Genomic DNA, 21699 nt, shown 5'->3' with positions numbered 1-21699 from the left:
TTTTTCTAAGTAGATTTTAATTTAAAAGTCATAATTTTATCTTAATTTGTTTTATTTAATAAATCAAAAAATTTGACTTATTAAATCAATTTAATGTCATGTTTGTATTAGCTGTAATTAGAAATAGTTAATAGAAATATATAGATATTTTTTGTGTATGTCATCTATGTAATTTATTTTGTGGAATTGATTTACTGAAACAAACTTATTTTTTATAATTTTATTTATTTAATATCACATTTTGCTTGTAAAATAGTCTCACAAACAGGATAGTCAGGTTTTTCCATAATGTTCTTGATTTGCTAGATCAAGAAAATTGGTTAATTAAATCAATTTAATTTCATGTTTTATGTTTTTATTAGTTGCAATTAGAAAATCAATATAGTTAATAGACGTAAATGCTTAAAAACCGAAGTCTGTGTGTAATTAATATATATAATGTGTTTCATGGAAGTGAGTTACTGAAATAAATTAAGTTTTCATATTTTTAGTTATTCAGTACGACTGTTTACTTGTGAAGTAGTGGAATTTCATCTATTTTGAGCATTTATTTAATCATACAAGAATGAGATGCAATGGTAAAATGTTCCAATAAAATCTGATTTTGTTATCAGAGGTCATGACTTAAAACAAAAATGAAAATAAAAAACTAACTCCTCATGTTACACCAAGTTGTCTCATTACTATCTAATTACTACCCTACATCATTTGCAGCTTATTTTTCCAAAATCGATGCCAGGTCTTGGCATTTAATCTTATGAGAGTCACATCGGGATATTTGAGCAGGTTTTATCAGATGTTCTAAGTATGTTAGTGTATAACGAGTTTAATGTATCGTAATCTCATCAGTTACCGAGCCACGAGGACGCCGCGCAGGGTTGAGCTTCCAGCGTCTTCAGGTATTTCTACTCGCATGCTGCTCCGCCGCTAAAACTCCGCCAGCGTTTGACTCACTCCGTGGCAGGGCATCCAGGATTTCCACTTGTCACTCCACGATACCGACAACTAAGTGCATCCCCCCTCAGCTAAAATGTCCAAGTTGGACCAGGTCCTGATCCTCGACCCTCCCTCCGACCTCAGATTTAAAGGTAGGATATTTAATATGTCTTGACATATAAAGTGTCTTGTCTGTGTGTGTTGTTGTTTTTTTTTATTACACCCTGGAATGATTTGTTTTACGCTGCTTAGCAGGCTAGCAAGCATTCACCGCCATTTTAAGTTGGCTAAGGAAAAAACGACGGGCCTTCACAGCCTCGGACTCTAGTGACATGGCTAACCGCCGTAGCGTGCATTTAAACGGGCCTCCACTGACCACCACGTCGCTGGAAATAAACCATCAACAAACTAGTAACGCTTTGAAGGAACTATTATGTGTCGGATGTCAGAGTTTAAAAAACGGAATTAAAATGAAGACATTGCGTTGTACGTTTGCTGGTGTACATTCAGTTTCTGTTACTATGCAGGTATCACCCAATGTTAGCCTTAAAATTATCCAACAGGAGGGGACGAGGATCAGCATAAACTTTATTAGCAACACATGTCCTTTAGACTAAGACACTAAACGGAAAAATATCTCCATGTTCAGCTGATAAAGTGGCTGACAGTTGAATGACAAACTTAGCTGACTGCAACATTATACCGTTTTAGTAGGCGCTGGGCTAATATTAGACCGTTTCTCCTAAACCTTTAACTTATAACTGCTCATTGTAAATGTGTTTAACGGAGATATTGTTACCAGAACCCACTCAATGGGTTATAAAACCATCCACCAATTGGGTTGTCTGTGATTGCTTTCCTGACTGCGATAAGGCTCAGTGATGTGTCAGCTAGCCATAGTTAGCTTAGCCTGCTAGCATTACTATACCCTGAAGTTAGCACTAAAGTAAAGGGCTATTTCACTGTTTTAGGGACATATTTTAACAGATTTCATCTCACGATATAAAATATCTACACTGATCAAACCTTAACTGGGTCATTTTAGTCGGAACAAGTATTCGTAAAAATATTTTTGTGGGATTTATGAAACTCTTATTCTGTATTTTAATACTTTATGTGGCTTCCTGAATCAGCTACTGCTTAAAATTCAGTTTAACTATGGTTTATTAAATACCAGAGGGAAAATAAATATTATTGTAAATCATGTTAGTCAAGGTTCTTCAAAGAGTTGCTGTGGACAGTAAGGAATTCCTGTAGCAGTTGGTATTACAGTAGGTCTGAAGAAACCTCTGATTGAAGAGACGTTGTTTTTTCTAAAGCGGTTTCAGTTGTCTATAATTTTCATGATTATTTTTTTTTTTTCAAGAATCCTTCTTTGGTTTCAGAACCAATTTCTTTATCAGATTGTTTAGCTTATTTATGTTGCTGTTTCTGACGTCACCATGACAACAAATTATGTCATTATTTGAAGAGATTACATACTGCACAGCAAATGTATAGAAAATGCTTGTTGTAATCAAATCTTGTTGCAAAAACATTAGGATCTTAGCTTCGTTAAGAAGTACAGGTGTTTATAAGTCAGGTGGGGATATGTGAAGCCGAGGAGATGTTATGTAAAACAGTGACGTGCGGTCAGGGGAGGCAGGTGAGGCAGTGCCTCACCAGCCATCATGGAAAGAAAGAAAATCTATAATCATAAAGTAATTTAAATTGTTATATTCATCCGGTGGTTTGTACTAAAAAATATTTATTTTTCATGTAGCTTCACTAATTTCGATTTTTATTTGTTCAAAATCGCTGAATTTTCTTATTTTCCCTTTCAAATGCTTGGAAGCGATGCCGGTGAGGCAGCAGCGAGCTCTGCCTCACCTTGGATTGCGCAACCCCTGGCTCTGCGCTGGCTGCTAAGCGGAGAGAGCATGTTGCTGTACGGCGTCAATAAAATGGTTTAAACAAATTTAATATGTGAACTTATTTCCAATAATTTAGCTTATGTATATAATGTACAGTGCTTTTTGTCACCAACTGTGTTTGTGTAACGTGTTTTGTGTAATGAGCGATTATAAACGGCAGAGAACAGGTTCGAGGTGAGGCAGGCAGTTCTCTTGCCTCATGGCAGGGGGCGCTCAAGATCCCAGACGTTCGTCTTGTTCACTCCTCAACTGCCGAGTAAGTGACAGCGAGCTAGGCTAAACGATTCGGGAAGCAAGTCAAGTGCAGCGATAGATTATAATAGAGATAGTGATTTTTTTCCTCTCGCTTATCCCGACTTTCGACATGGATGACTACATTACAACACTAAAAAAGTTTTCTCAAGTGAACTTTCAATCGAAGCAGGAGATAATATGTGTGTTTTGTGAGCTACAGTTTGTATGTGTAAGGATGCAGAAGTGAAACATAACCTGTAAACTGCTGTCAATCTATGCATCTATTTGCAAATCTGATTCTGATGACGTCAGTGCCTCACCAGCTATGAACCTCACCGCACGTCACTGATGTAAAACACAGTTGATACTGTTGCCCTATTTGTGAAAATATAATTTGTCCAATACCAAGTTGTTGCTTTTTTGGCTTTTCAACCACTCATAATTGGGTTTAGCTTTAAACCTAATATAGTCAAACACGTTAAAGTTTGCCTGAAAAACTCAATTGATCAAATATGTAATATATAAAAGTGCTTGAAATGGACTTTGTTTCAGTTCGAATGCATATGTGAATGCCAAAAGAAAGAAGTGGATGAGCATTGTGGGTAAAAACAACCAAAGCAAATGCACTAGTCTAGTTAAAATCTAACGCTACTCAATTTTTGTTTACATTTTGTCAAGAAGGAAGTCTTCTTCAGAGATTTTTGTGTTATTTCCTGTCCTCTGGTGAGGAGGGGAGCAGGTTTTTCAAAGTATTTGTTTTATTTAACACACTAAAGTCTGATAGAGAACCACACCAGATGAAAATGTAACAAATGGACTATCAGGTGTGAAAACATGATAGATCTGAACCAATTGATAATTATTAATCATGAGCAGGACCCAACGACATTTGTAACCCATTTGTAACTCTTTGAAGAGCATTAATTTCCCTTTGGATAAATAAAGTATTTTTGAATTTGAATTGAATGTCTGGTCTGATCTCCACGTTTTGACTCCAGCTTCAGTTCACTGCCTGTGAAACTCCTATAACTTTGTGAATGGATGGTTGCTGCATTTTCTTGCATCTTTTCCTACCAAACATTTTCCTTCCACTCAATGTTTTCTTCTGGACATTTGGCCAGTCAGGAGTCTTTCACATGATTGAGACTGAAAGATCAGTTAGAGGCTCGGGGAACATTTGCTTTGGAGTTAATTAGCTAATTAGGACCTGACACAACAAGTTTCAAGTTTCCAGACTAACTTTTTCACATCATTCTAGTTTTTTTTTAACTTTGTTATATGTGTGTATAAAGCACTTTGACCTGCCTTTTTGTTGAAATGTTCTATACAACTAAAATTTGAATATTGAATAAGCAATTAATTAGTTAATCATATGACAAATCAAAATGAAGGTGATGATTTCAATTATTTTTTTAAGGGCAATTTTGTTTAGAGAGTTCATAATTCATTTTATTTATATTTTCGGTTGTCTGTCGGTTTCATTTCAGTTTTGTTTTTGTTTTTATTTTGGATATTTGCAATGGTATTATTTACACAATTACAGTTTATTGGTCTTGGGGAGAGAAAACTTGCATTACTATGTTATAGTGAATATTTTATTTAAACGGTTTGGAAGCAACAATATTATTGCTTATCACAACAATTAATCCTGGACAATTTATCAAACATTATGACAGGCCTGCTTGTAATCATGATTGTTTTAACCTTTTGTTTAAAAATCAAACATTTTTTAAATCTTATATACAAAATGTACAGTTTTGGCTTAATTATGGTTCTGAATATGTTGTTGTTTCATCAAATAGGCTCTTTTTTTTTAGTTTTTATACTCCTGTTAACGATTAATTGATTCCTAAATTAGTTGACAATTATTTCAATAATTGATTAATTGCGGTTAATTGATTCACCCCTAATTGTAAAACATCTTGTTTTGTTGGTTGCAGTTTGATTATCTGGTTTCCCAAAATGTTGCTAAATTAAAAATTAAAAAGAGATGAAAGCTTTTCCAATGCTAATTTAGTCACACTGGTTCCAACTGGATAGCAACTAGACTTCCTTGTTAATCTAAATAATTTATTACTGTCTGTGGGTTTTTCATGACTAATGTTGAAAAAGTGTTTTGTTTTTAAATATTTTGTTATCTAATAACTGAATTTAGCTGCTCCTCTTGAAGCTTTCCTTTTCCCAAACCTTTAAAATAATCATAAGTGTTTCTGTGGCTTTTGGTTTTAAACGCTGTCAGTCTGGATCTGTTTGGCTTTCAGGAGGCAGCAAAGAGTTAAATCCTAATACCATAAACGAAGGTTTCTGCCTCAGCTGAACCTTATATTGAGAATTAGCCAGTTGACTGAGACATAGAGCATAATCTCATAAAGGACCGCCATATTTCACCCTGTTTAAGAAATCCAGCTTTAATTCAACTTATTCTAACTGATCGGTCACAGGGTTTTATTTTCCTCATCAGAGCAACCTTTCACTGTAAATTTAAATGGATGAAGGCCTAAATTGCATTGGTATGACATAGAAATTTATATACTTTTTTTTTTTTTTTTTTTTTTTAAATACCATCCTGCCAACTATCTTGCATGTAAGGAAGTAGGGTTAAAAAGCAGAAGTTTGGCTCTTGGATTAATGAATGGAAGAAATGTAATCTGCATGTTCTTCCAGAGAAGAAGTTATAATCTTCTTATTTGTTATATGGTGCATTGGCGCATCCTCGCTGTGTGTGAGTCAAATGTCGTGGAGGAGTTAGTGGATCTTTGCAAATAAACATCCCTTCTGGCATTGTATAATCTGACTATGAACCAACTCTAATTAAATTATTTAGCTGTCGTAATCTAATTCAAATTCAAACAGCAAATTGAAAACAAAACAATTACATCATCTAGAGTTTCTTTTTTTTTTGGATAGCACGGATGAAAATGAAACGATTCCTGTCGGACGTTGAGGAGCAGCATTAGAAACTATCCATGTCGTCTTCCTCTTCTTCTGCTGTTACAGAGGCCGAGCTAAATTGGTCTGTGTGTATGTGAGACCTGGACTGTTTTTGGAGGCTCTCTTGGGATTCCTCCAGCAAAGCAACCAGGGCAGCCCTCCTCTCCTTGGCTGGTATTTTTAGACTAGGACGGGCCTGGGGACCCTAAGCCCAGTGAACTTGCAGAGATGGGAAAAGATGGAGCTGGCAGTGGTTTGAGGAAGAGGTGGCATCTTTCAGAACTAGTTTATTTTATGCTTACAGTGTTTTTGAATCTTAATTCTACTCTTTGGATCTTTGTACAAGCTTCCATCCAATGGTTTAAAAACTGACTTTAAAAAGGAACTTATTATTCAAAATTCCCTTTTTTGCATGTTTTTATACTTCGTTTGGTTTGTGCATTTCTTCTAAAAACACCCCAAGAGCTTAAGAACAAAAAGCAAAAAAACATCCAACCATTTTCTGGCAATAAGCTAGGAATTTTTTCTGTGTCTGGAAAGTGAGCCATTTCAAAAACCTCCTGATGTTAAAACCAACAGGCTCCGTGTCGTTACCTAGCAACCCCAGCCGAGTTCCACCCGTCACCTAGCAACCCAAGCGGAGCTCCAGCATGTTTTGTCAGCTGGTTTTACCATACAAACGCTGCTGGAAAGGACAAGTGTTTTGTTGATGACTTAACTTCTAGAGATACAGACACGTGTTAAGGAAAGCCGTTGCCATGGAAATTAATGTAAATCCTATATTATTCAGATCCCATCTGTCACTGAAAGTCTCTACTTCCACACAGATGACTACTTCAGACTTGTAGCGATAGCTTAGCAGAATTTCAGAACCGCCTGAACATTATTGACATCACGCCGCTTTCAAAGAGTGTGAAAATTTAAATATTGCCATAAAATCAAATATTTTAAACCAAAATTATAAATAGAGGAGCACACAATATCATATTTTTAATTAAATGATTATTTATTGATACACATTTACAATTGAGAAAAATTGTGGAAATATTCCCAACAATATGGCAGTTTTTCAACATAATTTATTGGAATTTCTTGTAACAAAAGTTACAAATTTTGCTAGATGATAAATTGCTCCAAAATTTAGTGCGATAAACAATAATATTGTTTGAAACCATTTAAAAATAATATAATTGCATAATAATTCAAGAACACATTCTGAAAGCTGAATAAACTTTAAATTCTAGTGAGCATTTATTACTAGAACTGGAAGACATTTTAAATACCCAAATTAAACAAAACAGGAGAAAAATTATTAATTATAAAGTCTCAAACAAAATTATCCTTCCAAAAAAAGGGCCTATTGAGGCAAAAACACCAAACTGAAGACTTTTACCATCCAATTTTTGGTAGAAAAACGAAGAAGCAAGAAAAATTATAAATCAATCCTATGGAAATGATTGAACTCGTTTTGATTTATCATGCGATTAATTGACTTATTGCTTATTTCGACAGGCCTATGTAAGAGTAAATAAAAATCTTAAGTAATTTTTCATTGTTAATTATGCCCAGCACTATAACAGAGGCATAATACTGGAAATATTTAACTGATCAGAAATGTCTTTCACAAAGTTCCCAGTAATTTTTTCACCTGGTTCATCTGTTTTGACCTGGTTCATCTGATTTTACGCTGGCAAACGCAGTGGAAACGAGGTTTTAAAAGATATGCAGAAACCCGTCCTGGTTCCTGGAAAAGTTTCCTGGAGGGGAAACTCTCTACAAGTCTGGGGTTTTTATTTTTATTTTTATGTCTTCCTGGAAGATGATTATCTCTGTCATTCTCAGGTCATGAAACACTTTCTTTGTTTTTGTTAGTTTTTCTTAATTTGGGCCAATATCTTGCCCTTTCATAATAAAATTAGCGACTCTCCTCGTTCCAACAGTTAAAGTTCAGTTACTCGTCAGCTGAACGCGATTAATGATATCAGTAGTTTTCCATTAAAATGTTCCACCTGTTGAAACAAGGTGCGTTCACCAACAATCACTAAGACTGAATTTATGACTTCACAACATGAGATAGCTTGACTTTAAGTAAGTTACTCTTCTTTAAAGATAAAGGCAGCTGCAGGTAATAAAGCTCTGGAAGGACGAACTGAACAACCCGGTTGTTTTGAGGTTTTTCAAGTTTAAAGGAATGTTTTTTATGCTTTACCTGTCTGAAACAATTCCCCAGTCATGAGTGTAACTGCGTTTAGCCAGGTGGGGTCAGGCAGTCATGCAGCGCTGCTTATCTCTCTTTTATCTGAAACAGTGGAGTTTGCTTAACAACAGAGTATTTAACTATAGCTTTGTCATTTTTTTGTTTCTTTAAAAAGCCTTACTTTGGTATTTTTAAGATTTTATGTATAATACTCCACACAATATGGATTAAAATGACATAAATTATCATTAATCTTGTTACTAGAGCTGAAATTATTGATTTTGTAACAAAAAAGACTAATTAATGGAAATAAACAAGTAACTTAATGATCAGTTAATTTGTAACTGGAGTATAGAGACTCAAAAAATAAAACATTTGTTGAAAGAACACACCAAGATAAAACTGTAAAAAAAACAATTTACATTTAAGATAAAAAAAAACTTAATCTGTAAAATGTTTAAAAATGTTCAGCCCTGAACTCCTCAGTTGGTTCCAACTTTACAAAAAAACAAAACAAATCATATTAAGCGTCTTTTGCTATCTGATTAATCGGCTAATAAAAAAAATTAATCATCAGATCAGCGCTACACTATTGATAAGCCGGTACAGTGTAGTGTTATTGCACTTTAGGCAACAATATATTAAAAAGATCATTTAATTGTTTTATTTGCATATTTTAATATTTTTCTGATGTATAAAAAGGCTTAAGAAGATAAATGAAAAAATTAGCAGATGCCAATTAATTGTCAGAAAAATCAATTTCTAAAACAATCGTTAGTTGGTAGTTAAACTTGATTGTGAGAGAGAATTAATTGTTTCTGAGATTATGGAATAAACATTTTATTGGATTGTGATGTGGTGCCTTTCAGTGATACAGACTTCTTTATAAGTTCATAATTTCATTTTTCAGCCTTTGTTTACGACTTAATTTTTCTGGCGCAGAATTATGACGCATGTTTCACATTAGTGACGTAAATGTTGATAAAATGCGACATTCAGACACTTTGAAAATAAGCAGATGCGTATCTGATTTAGTACCAGATGTAGAAGTGGCTCAAATTTATTTTGTTTTTGGGTGAAAAGATTGAAATTGCGTCGCTCAGATTGCCATAGAAAATCTGATATGGGTCACATTTAGGCAAAATAAATTGGACTTGGGCCTCATTTTCTCAAGTTTCTTCTCATCACATACTTAATTACGGTAGCTCCTACCTCCAGATTGTCTGAAACTGGAAATGTAAGTCTTCTGGAAAATTAAATTAAGCTGTTTTAGAACTTGATTCTTTTAACTAAAGTTATTTAAGCCCAACATTCTGTTCTCTGCAGCCAAAATATTCCCAGGTGTGAGATGAGAACAGTATGGATTCTCGCATACTGATGGCCGCTCATAGCTTTAAATATCCCAGATTAATTTTGTTCCTGAAGGCTCAGTTCAGAAACTGGGCTGAGAAGTAAATGATGAATTAAAGTAAGGGCTGCATCCTCTGACGATATTTTTGGAATAAGCTAAACTTGCACAATTTTTCTGTAGATACCTTTCGCTGCTGTATCCAAACCCTTGCGCTCCACATAAACCCTATTTTTCAATTTCAAACAAGATTTGGATGATTTGAAAATATTTCAGGATGTAAAATCAAAAGCTTTTCCCCAACCCAGTTACCATGCTGTCATAAGACATGCTTTCTGTGCAGTCTCCCAAGCTAATTGGCCCAGATTGAGTTTGTTGTACCTCTGACTTGGCGACCACTTGTGTTTTTGACATGGCATTGATGATGAAAGCAGCTTGTTCTGACCCTGGTTAAGGCTCTAATTTGAAGCCAGCACTGTCACAAGATGGAGATCTGTTATGTAACGACTGATCCCCTGATAAAAGACCAGATGGGGGGAAGGACTCCCGTTTCCAATATCGTCATGGGACATCGATTTGAAATTATCTGTGTGGGAGGGGCTGACAGTAATTGATTCAGGTGGTTTGTTGGATCTCATCTGCAGGAAGTCGTTGCTGTTTATCAATCTGTGCTCAACCTATAACCTACTTGATTAAAAAGTAGGTTATAATCAAGTGTATACAGGACAGATTTTATATGTTACACAAAATATTGCGTAAATGTGGATGTTGACTAAAGAATGAAATCAAAAAAAGTTTGGTATCTATCTGAGGCATGTCTGCACCAACTATGAAATTTGAAATGTCTGCAATTTATTTTCCGAAAGAGTTGAATCAAAGACATTTTCACACCTATTAGTTCTGTAGACTTGGTTTGAGTTGGGACTAAAGTTGCAACATTTGTCACATTTTCATCTGGTTTGGTGTCAAATTAACCAAACTAATTGAAAAAGCTGTTCCCCTCCTCACCTGTGGTGGCGCTGCACCAGTAACTACTCAGTAAAGCGACACAAAAACATCTGAAGAAGACACTCAAGGGATCTTCCTTCTTCACGAAATGCAAACAAAAATGGAGTAGCTTTAGATTTCAGCGATTGTACAATTTATAATTTTTTTTTTGTAAACCACAAACCATTTGTTCCACTAGCGCCAGATACACGTGTTTGTTTTGTTTCCATTTACCCAGAATGCCCTGGGCTAAAGTTTGCTTCATGTTTCTGAATGGGTGTCCGGTTGGTATGCATTCACATCTGCCTTTGAACCGCACCAGAGTTCACTTCAATCAAAGGTTTTTAGGAGGACCAGAGTTTGCTTTTTTGGTTCGGTTGTGCATTCACACCTCTCCAAACGAACCGGACTTTCTAGACAAACGGACCAGAGCTAGATTAAAGTGGATTAAACATGGTTGGTGTGAATGAACCCTGAGTTATGTTCTGTAAAGTGTTTTTTTTTTCCAAGTCTTTCCATAGAATCTCAATCGGATCTTGGGCCATTCGAACATATTTCATTGCATCTCTCGGTTCAATTTAATTCATGAAGCCATGGAGGGTCTGAATACAATTACATGTAAAACATTTCACATTTAAATTTATTAAAGTTTGGAAAACCATTGTATTTTCCTCGTATTTTATATTTTAAAACCACTTTATATTGGTCTGTCATATAAAGTCACAATTAGGGTTGGAGAACATGGCTGTGTCATGATGTAAGCATTTCATACCGGTCATCAATAATTATTGATTAGTTTTTTGTTTTAAATATTGCCAAACTGGTGATGTGACTTTTCCTGTTTCATCCACAGATTCACTCTGTGGTGTTTATTTTTAAGTAGTTATGAGGCACAGTGCTGAAACCTGAAAGGAAGTTGCTCAACAGGTTGTTGCTAGGTAACCAAAGAATGAGTGAGTTGCTAGGTAACCAAAGAGTGAGTGAGTCAGTGTTTCCCAGAGTGCTGAATATACGGATATTGTGTGTATATATATATATATATATATATATATATATATATATATATATATATATATATATGTATATTCAGCACTCTGGGAAACACTGACATATATATATATATGTATATATATATGTATATATATATATATATATATATATATATATATATATATATATATATATATATATATATATATATATATATACACACACATTGATTTGTTGTCCAATAAATCGATTAGTTTATGGTTATAACTTTTTAAAAATGTGAAGAACTTGGGTGTTTATGCATCATGTTTTTGTGTGATTTGAGTCTTGTTTAATATTACCAGCACTAAACAATGTCTTTCTCTTTATCTAGTTTCAAGCTTCCTACTTCTCTTTCTTTTTATCTATTTAATCAACTCTAATGCAAGACGCAGCAGTCTAGCTTCAACTTAATAAGCCGGCTATTCAATAATCGTGTCTGTCTAATTGAGTTGCTTTTTTCTATTTTTCTGTTAATCTTTTTAAAGTCTCTTTTGAACCTTGAACCCAAACACTACAGGCCTTTATTTGTGTCAGTTACAATCTTGAAATAAAGTGAATGTTTTGCTTCCAGTTGACTTCGTAGAACATTATACATGTTTTGCAATTTAACGTGTGTGCAGATTGCTTTTGTCAGGTGTGTGTTGCATTGAATACAGAACTAGAACCTGTCTGTGTGTGTGTTGTTCTGTGTGCACCAGGTCCGTTCACAGATGTAGTCACCGCTAACCTCAAACTGAAGAACCCATCTGATAGACGAGTATGTTTCAAAGTGAAGACGACGGCGCCTCGCAGGTACTGCGTACGGCCAAACAGCGGCGTCATCGACCCAGGTGCCACTGTCAACATCTCTGGTAAGAAACTAAAATATATTTCTGCCATTGAAAAACGATCTTTGTGTGTTTTCCTTCCAAAAACTTCTGGTTTACTCTGGTTCGGTCCAGTCGTACCCAACCTTGATGATACTTCGTTTACTAGAATACTACAGGTTACAAATTATCCCTTATTTTTGGATAATTTAAAAAACAAATGTGTATTCCTGTTCATTCGTACAGTGTGTATTGTATAGATTCAGTTGAAACGTTAGGATAGTTCAGTTTAATTTAGCAAAAGTTATTCAAGGGTAAATCATTTATTGAAATCTTTCATCCTGAGCAAGCATGTGGCGAAGGTAGAAAGGAATTTAAATGGGCGGAAAACTCAAAACACAAGGAAATTTTTTAACCACTGAACAGGTTAATCACGATTAATTCAATTAATCGTGATTAATCAATTATTTAAATAACTCAACTAATTGGAGTATGCAAACTCTAAAAAGTAATGTGCTCAAACAACAATAAATTCAATGTAGTAATTAATCTAAAACTGTACAAAATGTATATAAATTTTGCATTTAAAATTAAATTCAAGACAAATTCTTTAAATACATCCAATCCAGAGCTCATCAAGTGACAGCTTCTGTTTTTGTTCCTTAGTTTGAAGCATTTGCTCAGTGGTTTTCTTTTACTCAAGTTTATATTTAATATTCTTTCACTTTTGTAATTTTTTAAAATCTATTTATACAATCAAATCTCTTTTTTCACAGTTATGCTACAACCATTTGACTATGACCCCAATGAAAAAAGTAAACACAAATTTATGGTTCAGACGATTTTCATCCCATCGAATGTTTCTGACAATGACTCTGTGGTAAGTATTTATTTATTTATCTTATTTCATTTTCAGTGAAATGTTTCCAGTGTGTGCTGAAATATCAAATATAATTCTGATTATTGGTTCAGACCTGGAATTTAAAATTTTATCCTTTGACTTTGGGGCAAATTTTTACTGTTGTTAAAATTCAATGTGTTTCTTTTGAACACATTTCCACCAACTTTTACATTTAACATATTAAATCTAGGCTTAAATCTACTTTTTTAATAAGTTAATTAATTAAAAATAATCTAAATAAATACTAATATTAATCAATAACAAATAAATGCTCCATCAAATAATTAAATCTTCCCATTAAATAAAATAAAATGTAAAGAAATTTTGAAAATGTGGGTAGGCTACTTTTGTCTTATTTATTAATTTCAGTGTTTATTTTAACATCTTGTTTTATTTTGTGAAGCTATTTTAGTTATTTCAAGAACTTTTATTTTCTGTGTTTTTATTTCAGGTTCTGTATTTTTTATTTTCAAATGAAGGGCCAGCGTTTCCTTAGTTGGAGCGACTTTTTCCCTAAATTTATTGAACACATGTAACAAAACGTATCTCAAACATAGTGAAAGAAATATTCAAATATTAAACATTCAGAAATCTTACTGTCAATCATACAGAACTAAATAGAAAAAATGAATAAAACCATGACAAAATAGGTTTCCAATTAAAAAGAAAAACAGATTTATTTGGTTTTATTTAATGGGGAAATAATTTATTTGGTGGAGTATTTAATAATAGTATTTAATTTTGAATTAAATGGCTTACCATACTTGGTAACAAACACAGAGAGTTTTTTGGCTGAAAGAGAAGCTATTTTGTACATCTTATGATTTAAATTTAAATCATTATTTCTCTTTATATTACTACTATTGCTATGTTTGATTGTTTTTATGTTTTTTTAAATCTGGTTTATGTAATTACATAAGTAATGTTGAACAAATTGCATGAAATAAGTTAAATCTATCTACCTATCAAATTTCTGAGTAGGATCAATACATTTCTACATTTATATTCAGCAATAAATTTTGAAATATTGTTTGTGGGGCAATCGCATTCAAATATTTTTTCTTATATTGTTCAACTCTACAGATTGCTTTAAAAACAAAAAAAATATTTAATTTTTTTTGTAGTTTCTTGGGTAAAATCTAAACTTGATCAGTTTTTGGTTTAGATGTGTCCCGTGTTGTCCACCAGGGGGCAGCAGACCCTTAGCAACACAACTAAACAAGCTTTTATTCTTTCTTTTTACATATGAGCCATTACTGTTTACATATTTAGGAGAGTAAGGCCAATGCTGCATCAGTTTAGCAGATAAAAAGATGCATGTTGTGAGTTTTTATTGGGTTTCAAGGTTTGAGGTTACATTTACGTTTGTTTGTGTGTGGAAAAATAAATCTATCTGGACGCAGATTGAGTTAACGAATGACGTGTTTCTGATCCGTCAGTGGAAAGATGCAAAACCCGAAGATCTCATGGACTCCAAGCTGAGATGCGTCTTCGAGTTGCCCTCTGAAAACGAAGTGGTGAGAGATTTTTTGATTGAGGATTTTTGTTTTCATTCACATTTTTCTGACCAACAGAAACACACAACAGTGTGTGTAATGTCGCACACACCCATTCACTTTTATATCTTAAAGTTTAACAGGAACAAAAACTACGGGACGTGTTTTACTAGGAGTTTTTCACACAGAGAAAGAGAGAATGGTTTTTATTCTTTTCTTTAAAATAAAAGTAGTCTTTGAATGTTTTTATATTCTTGAGTGATTTAACATTTGAAACAAGTTTTAATTTGACACTTTTGATTGTTAAAGTTGCAGACAACTGGATCAAAGTCAAAGCATGTTTGTATTACTGTGGTAATAAATCCTAATAAACTAAACTAATATTGTAATATCTCAGAATGTGAAAAAGTTCAAGGGATGTGAATATTTTTGTAAACTGCTTTAACGATTAATCGCGATTAATCAATAATTGAAGTAATTGTCAACTAATTTAGTAATTGATTAATCGTGAACTGGACTATCCAGATTATGAAGAAGTTTTAAAAAAGCAAATTCAGAGCAATAATTGAGAGTAAAATGTACAAAATTTATTACAATTTTGACAGTTTTATCTTCTTTTAGTCAGATTCACTAAAGGAATGTTATGTTGTTGCATTTTAGGCAATAAAATATTTATTTTCTTCTCTTAAAAAAAGTTTATTTGTTTATTTGCATTTTTTATTGCATTTCTAATATTGTGTGGGATGTTAAATTAAAAATCTGTAGAATATTAAAAATTTTTTCATCCAATTAATCGATTAATTGTTGCGGGAGTTGGGTAGTAAATAGTTACGTTTACTCAACTACATTTATCTGAGTAGCATTCTGAAAAAATGTACTTTTAGAAGTACTTTTACTGCGCTGTGCTTTTTACTTTTATTTGAGTGATTTTATTTTGAAGTATTTCCACTCTCAGTTGAGTAAAACGTCTGGATTCTTTACACAGTGAATGAGAAACAGACAGATTTTCACCAAAGATTCTCCAGACACACACCTGCAGTTTTTGTTAAAGTTTTCTAAGTTTTTTGTTGAAAGAAACTGATTTGGAAACATTTATTTTGTCTGATTTTATTTTGTTGTTACTTACATAAGTTATTATCATTTTGGTCTTTAAAATACCAAAATTTCCACTTATATTTACATTTTGGTTGGTCTAAATATGTAATGTTTAAATATTAAATGATTGATAATTTGATCAGTTACTCAGTACCTGAGTAAACTTTTTACCAAATACTTTTTTAATTTCTGGGAAGGCTACTTTTATTATGAACTCTTACTTCAGTTTTTATGTACTCTGCCACCAATGCTTGTTTCAGACATATTTGTACGTTTAGTCGATTTACATCAGAAATCAGATTTCAGTTTCATTTCCAATAAAAAGTTGGGTTGTTTAAGCTCTACTCCACGGTAGAGCTGTTTTATTTCTTTGCCCATGTTGTCATCTTGGCCGTCCAACAAACAAAACCACATCAATCGTTACTCCTTTTTTTTTTTTTCAATCAAAGAAGAGAAACTGTGACAAAGCCGCCTTTCTCCGGCGTATCGGTGGGATCTAACAGGTTGAGTCTGGCCATGCTGGATTTCTCCTCAGTCATGCTTTTCCTCCTCTCTGTGGGGCAGAACGACGTGGAAGTGACGCGAGCGGCCCCAGTGATAAACTCCCTGAAGTCTGAGCCGACGGCCACAGCTGCCGCAGGAGACGACATGGAGGTGAAGAAGCTGCTGGAGAAGTGCAAGAGGCTGCAGTCGGACATAAACAAGCTCAGCGAGGAAAACAGGCAACTGAAGGTCAGACATGTTGAAAAGACTTTAAAAAAACCCTGTTTATTAAGGTTAGCCACATACCAAGACAAAGATAAAGCCACAGCTCATTGAGAAGCAGAATAATAAAAGTTCACGCCTCAGTTAGTCACTGGGTGTGTCCGTTGTGCTAAAAACCTACAGAACCGGCAGCTGGAGATGAAGTCTGTATGCTTCAAAAACTGGCTGAGGAGGGAGACTTCAATCCGGAAAAGTTTGTAATTTTCTAGAATAAAAAGCAGGAATCCTTTTTATCACATCATCAGGAGTTTCTGCAGGTTTCACCAACACACATTTAAGTCTTTTAACACCATTCTGAATCAAATTTAAGACCCGTATCATGACTGTAAGTTGTTTCTCCTGTGTTAGCACATTCAATGGCCAGTCCGTGATGTTGATTGACAACGCTAAGACCCGCCTCCTGGCTGTGATTGGTTGTTTCTAGTTTGTGGTGGGAGAAGGCAAAGGAGCTCAATTTTTTTCAGATTTTCTCTCATACTACACTGTCACAACCTGGTCAGTTTAAACAAATAAGCCCTGCAGCTCTAAGGATGTAATTAGCAGTAGTAAACTATTAATAAAGGGACGATGTTCAGCTTCAATGTAATTAGATGCTGCAACAAATAAATTAATATAAGTTTATTATTGTGTTTTGACGTTTGGTTCAGATCGATCGTGATTTGATTGTTTGGCTTATATCCAGAGTCTATGTGGACACGTTTCAAGTGTTTGACACGCGTCGACCAATCAGAGAGACTCCGCTTCGTGACGTCGTTGTTGTCAGGAGATGCAGACACTGATGCAGGTTAGCAGATCATCATGTGGACCTGCTAACGGTCGTCACCTCTGAATTATCTGGTAAATTCAAAGATGGCGACATCCTGTTTATTTCATTAAATAAAACCAAGACACTCAATATTTCACCCGCCATTGTTGAAAGTAACTGGGAGAGGAAAAAAAGGCAGGAGACTCCAACGTGCATCAAGCCATTATTTGTTCAATAAGAATTGAACGCAAAGTGTTAAAGCAAAGATATCTGTGGAGCCTCTGTTAGGATTACAGAAGCTTTTGGTGCCGCTCTCTCAATTTCATCTTCCATTGTTCAGATCTACCCAGGAGAGGGGATAAAAGGCAGCAGGCTCCAATGCACTTTGAGCCGTTATGAGCTGGTGCCGTTGTTTATTAAATAAAAATTTAACCCAAAATGTTCAGCAAAGACAGCTGAGCCTCTGATTACAGAAGCTTTTGGTGCCGCTCTCTCAATTTCATCCGCCATTGTACAAAGAGACAGGCAATGGAGAACAACGGCTCTTCCCAACGCGCGTCACGAGCAAAATATCAAGTGTCAACCTGAAGCGACGCATCAGATCGCGGCTGCTAACGTATTGATGTTTTAGGTTTTGTTGCTTCTTGCAGGACGAGGGAATGAGGATGAGAAAGATGCAGCCGCGCCCAGACCACATGACATCAAACTCAACCAACATCGTCGGCCGAGAAACCAGCGCCACCTTCCTGCCCTCCCTCCTCGTCGTCATAGCAGCCATCTTCATCGGATTTTTCTTCGGGAAGTTCATCTTGTAGACTGGTTTCGCGTGCGCCGGCCATATCCCTTCGCTCCGGCTCCAAAAAGAAAAAAGAAAACAAACGACAACGACGAGGCCTGGAAGAGCAAGACGTCTTTCTGTTGACTTTGCCATATCATCGGTTGTGTGGCCTACAGTGAACGCATCTGTACAGCTTCATCCAAAGGCGTCGCCTTTTTACAATGTCGCACATTTACTGAGCCCAGAGAGTTCACTTAAAAAAAAACAACAACAAAATTAATCCCTTTCTTGTTTTTTTTTCTAGTTTTTGATTAATGGGTTTGCAGGTAATTTGGTGGGACAATGGAAAGACGGATCACGGAAAAACAGGGAAGCATTGGGAAGAAGCAGTCCAGTTTTTGTTCCTTTCTTTTCTTTTTTCTCTCTCTTTCTCTGTGTGCTTTTAATAGGAGTTGAAAGAAATACTAGGCGTCTTGTAAATGTTATTTTAAATCCTTCCAAACAGAAACACGGACAGAACCTCCATTCAAACGTTGCTGGACTGCCTCTGAAGTAAATTTGTTTGTAATTTCTACTTTTCATTTTTGTTGGAATGTTCAGATCCAGCTGAGGAAATCGGTGCCTCGTTATGTGCATTTGTCCTGTCCTTTTCCTCACAATTCAGAACTATTATTATATTATTATTATTAATAAACATTATTCACATTTATTCCTTCTGAGGCAAGTATTGACTGAAATGAGGTTTCCATTTTTAAAACTATCTCCCATGGTATTAATCATTGACCAATAAAATTGAAAAAAAAATGTGGTTTTCATAGCCATCTTTTGCTTTTTTCACTTCCAAAAACTTTACTGTTCTTTATAGTTTAGGTAGGTATCAACACATATTTAAAGTTAACATTTTTTTAACTTGTCTTAAATGATGGAATATGGAATATTGGTTCCATTGTACATTTACACCAAAACATTTGGAAATTTTGAGATTGATTGAACTCAAAAAGCTTCTAAAGTCTCTGAAATTGCTGTGGGAACAACAGCTGAAACCTTTTTGTTTTAAATATCTGAAAAACGGCAAAGATATTGACGTGACATTTCAACAGCAGCTATTAAATATGTTATTAAATATGTTGAAAATTTAACACTTTTTCTTTACATTATTTCTACATTTATAACTATTACAAAATATTAAGCTTCCATTTTGTTCCCAAATAAATATTTATTTTAACTATTTAGTCCCAAATAAAATCTTTATTTTCCAAAAGTAGCATATTTTCAAACCAGACCTAAATATTTCGCTTGCTAACTAAATATGTATGTTGCTAGCTAAATATTCAGCAAGGAAGTTAAATGTTTAGCTTGCTAGCTAAATATTCAGCAAGGAAGTTAAATGTTTAGCTTGCTAGCTAAATATTCAGCAAGGAAGTTAAATGTTTAGCTTGCTAGCTAAATATTCAGCAAGGAAGTTAAATGTTTGGCTTGCTAGCTAAATATTCAGCAAGGAAGTTAAATGTTTGGCTTGCTAGCTAAATATTCAGCAAGGAAGTTAAATGTTTGGCTTGCTAGCTAAATATTCAGCAAGGAAGTTAAATGTTTGGCTTGCTAGCTAAATATTCAGCAAGGAAGTTAAATGTTTGGCTTGCTAGCTAAATATTCAGCAAGGAAGTTAAATGTTTGGCTTGCTAGCTAAATATTCAGCAAGGAAGTTAAATGTTTGGCTTGCTAGCTAAATATTCAGCAAGGAAGTTAATTGTTTGGCTTGCTAGCTAAATATTCAGCAAGGAAGTTAATTGTTTGGCTTGCTAGCTAAATATTCAGCAAGGAAGTTAATTGTTTGGCTTGCTAGCTAAATATTCAGCAAGGAAGTTAATTGTTTGGCTTGCTAGCTAAATATTCAGCAAGGAAGTTAATTGTTTGGCTTGCTAGCTAAATATTCAGCAAGGAAGTTAATTGTTTGGCTTGCTAGCTAAATATTCAGCAAGGAAGTTAATTGTTTGGCTTGCTAGCTAAATATTCAGCAAGGAAGTTAATTGTTTGGCTTGCTAGCTAAATATTCAGCAAGGAAGTTAATTGTTTGGCTTGCTAGCTAAATATTCAGCAAGGAAGTTAATTGTTTGGCTTGCTAGCTAAATATTTAGCAAGGAAGTTAATTGTTTGGCTTGCTAGCTAAATATTTAGCTTGGTAGGTACGAACTAAATATTTAGCAAGAAGGCTAAATATTGGACTTACTATATATTTATGCTGCTAACTAAATATTTAGCTCATAAACAAACGTTTAGCTTCTAGCTAAATTTAGCTGATGCCCAAATATTTGCTTTTGGAAAATAAATGTTTAGATATTTAAGTACATTAACATTTATAAATATATGAATAATATGGTGAAAATATGACCTGGAAAAATTAACACCCAATGTTTTTCTTTATGAAAGGCTAAATAAGCCAAATTATTGCTGTTATTTATTTATTTTTTGTATCTTTACAAAAGCCGATCGAAAAGTGAAGTTCAAACATTATTTACTTCAAGCACAAACTGAAAGGTTTGGTTTAATCTGCTGTGGGAACATGTTATAACTAAAATGACCCAACAATCCAGAACCAAAGCTCGGGTTCTGCTGATCTTTTTTATCAGATCTGTTGGAGATTAGCCGAGGCAGTTCCATGTTTTCAGCTCATTATGACGTTCTGCGTGACGGAGTCTGTTATAGTAAATTCAGCCAGATAACGAGCTGAAATTAGCTCTCTTTACGACGTTCCCGTTTCCCACACATACGCAAACGTTGACTCGTTCTATCAAAGCGTGAAGCTGAGGTGATTCCACGGAGACGGGATCGTGGGAAACGAAATGTTGACTTTGTCCTTTTGGCAGCAGAACTGAATATTAAACTCTGACTGTTTGGGTCCAAATGAACGGCGTAGAAAATGCTGGCAGTGTTTCCACGCTCATAAATCAAATAAAACTGATTATAAACACTGTCTGAAATGTTTTTAGTTTAGTTTAGTAATTAAACTTGAAAGCTTAAAGGATTTTCTTATGAAAGGTGAATGAAGATAGTGATAGAGCTTTATTAAATGTTTCCGTTTTTTGTCATAACGTGTTCACATTTCGGACATTTCTGAGTTTGAAAAGTCTAAAATTTGCTAGAAAAAAACCCTCAGAAATTTCCAAATTAAAAAAAATAATTTCCATTTCAATAGTTGAAATTCAGAATTTCAGAAATTTTGTAGAAAAAATACAGATATTTCTGAGTTTTGAAAGTCAAAAGATTTGCTAGAAAAACAAAAGGTTTGAGATTAATTTTAGAAATCTGAGAAAAAGAAATGTTGGAAATTTCAGAGATCCAAAAGTCAAAAATGCTCAGCTACTGAAACTTGGAAAATGTCTGGAAAAACTTACTGAAAATTTGTAACCTTTGAAACTTTTTTCTCTAGAATATTTCTCAGAATTTCTTTTCCTTATTTTTGCAAATTGTTGACTTTTTGAACTCAGAGATGTCCACGTTTTTTCGGTGATTTATTTTTCCTATCTTGTAAACAACA

At 34.3% G+C, this 21699-nt stretch overlaps 1 protein-coding gene across 1 annotated transcript; it reads left to right on the top strand.

The window, feature by feature from the left end:
• The first annotated feature begins 789 nt into the window (after nucleotides 1–789).
• On the top strand, nucleotides 790–19303 carry vapal (VAMP (vesicle-associated membrane protein)-associated protein A, like). The gene is made up of 6 exons (XM_044133640.1): nucleotides 790–1088; nucleotides 12277–12429; nucleotides 13161–13264; nucleotides 14725–14802; nucleotides 16441–16608; nucleotides 18037–19303. The coding sequence occupies exons 1-6, from the start codon at nucleotides 1031–1033 to the stop codon at nucleotides 18199–18201; spliced, it is 726 nt and encodes a 241-aa protein (XP_043989575.1). The 5' UTR covers nucleotides 790–1030; the 3' UTR covers nucleotides 18202–19303.
• The last annotated feature ends 2396 nt before the right edge of the window (nucleotides 19304–21699 follow it).

This window comes from Gambusia affinis, linkage group LG12 (assembly GCF_019740435.1).
Source record: "Gambusia affinis linkage group LG12, SWU_Gaff_1.0, whole genome shotgun sequence".
NCBI lineage: Eukaryota > Metazoa > Chordata > Actinopteri > Cyprinodontiformes > Poeciliidae > Gambusia > Gambusia affinis.
Note: the sequence above shows the minus strand (reverse complement) of the source record. Positions and strands in the feature narration are given on the sequence as shown.

What these genes read in the sequence shown, in the direction of transcription:
- vapal (XM_044133640.1), top strand. Translation starts at nt 1,031, where the DNA reads ATGTCCAAGTTGGACCAGGTCCTGATCCTCGACCCTCCCTCCGACCTC. An exon ending in TGCCACTGTCAACATCTCTG is followed by an intron (nt 12,430 to 13,160) that starts GTAAGAAACTAA and finishes CTTTTTTCACAG; the next exon opens with TTATGCTACAACCATTTGAC. An exon ending in TGCCCTCTGAAAACGAAGTG is followed by an intron (nt 14,803 to 16,440) that starts GTGAGAGATTTT and finishes TCTGTGGGGCAG; the next exon opens with AACGACGTGGAAGTGACGCG.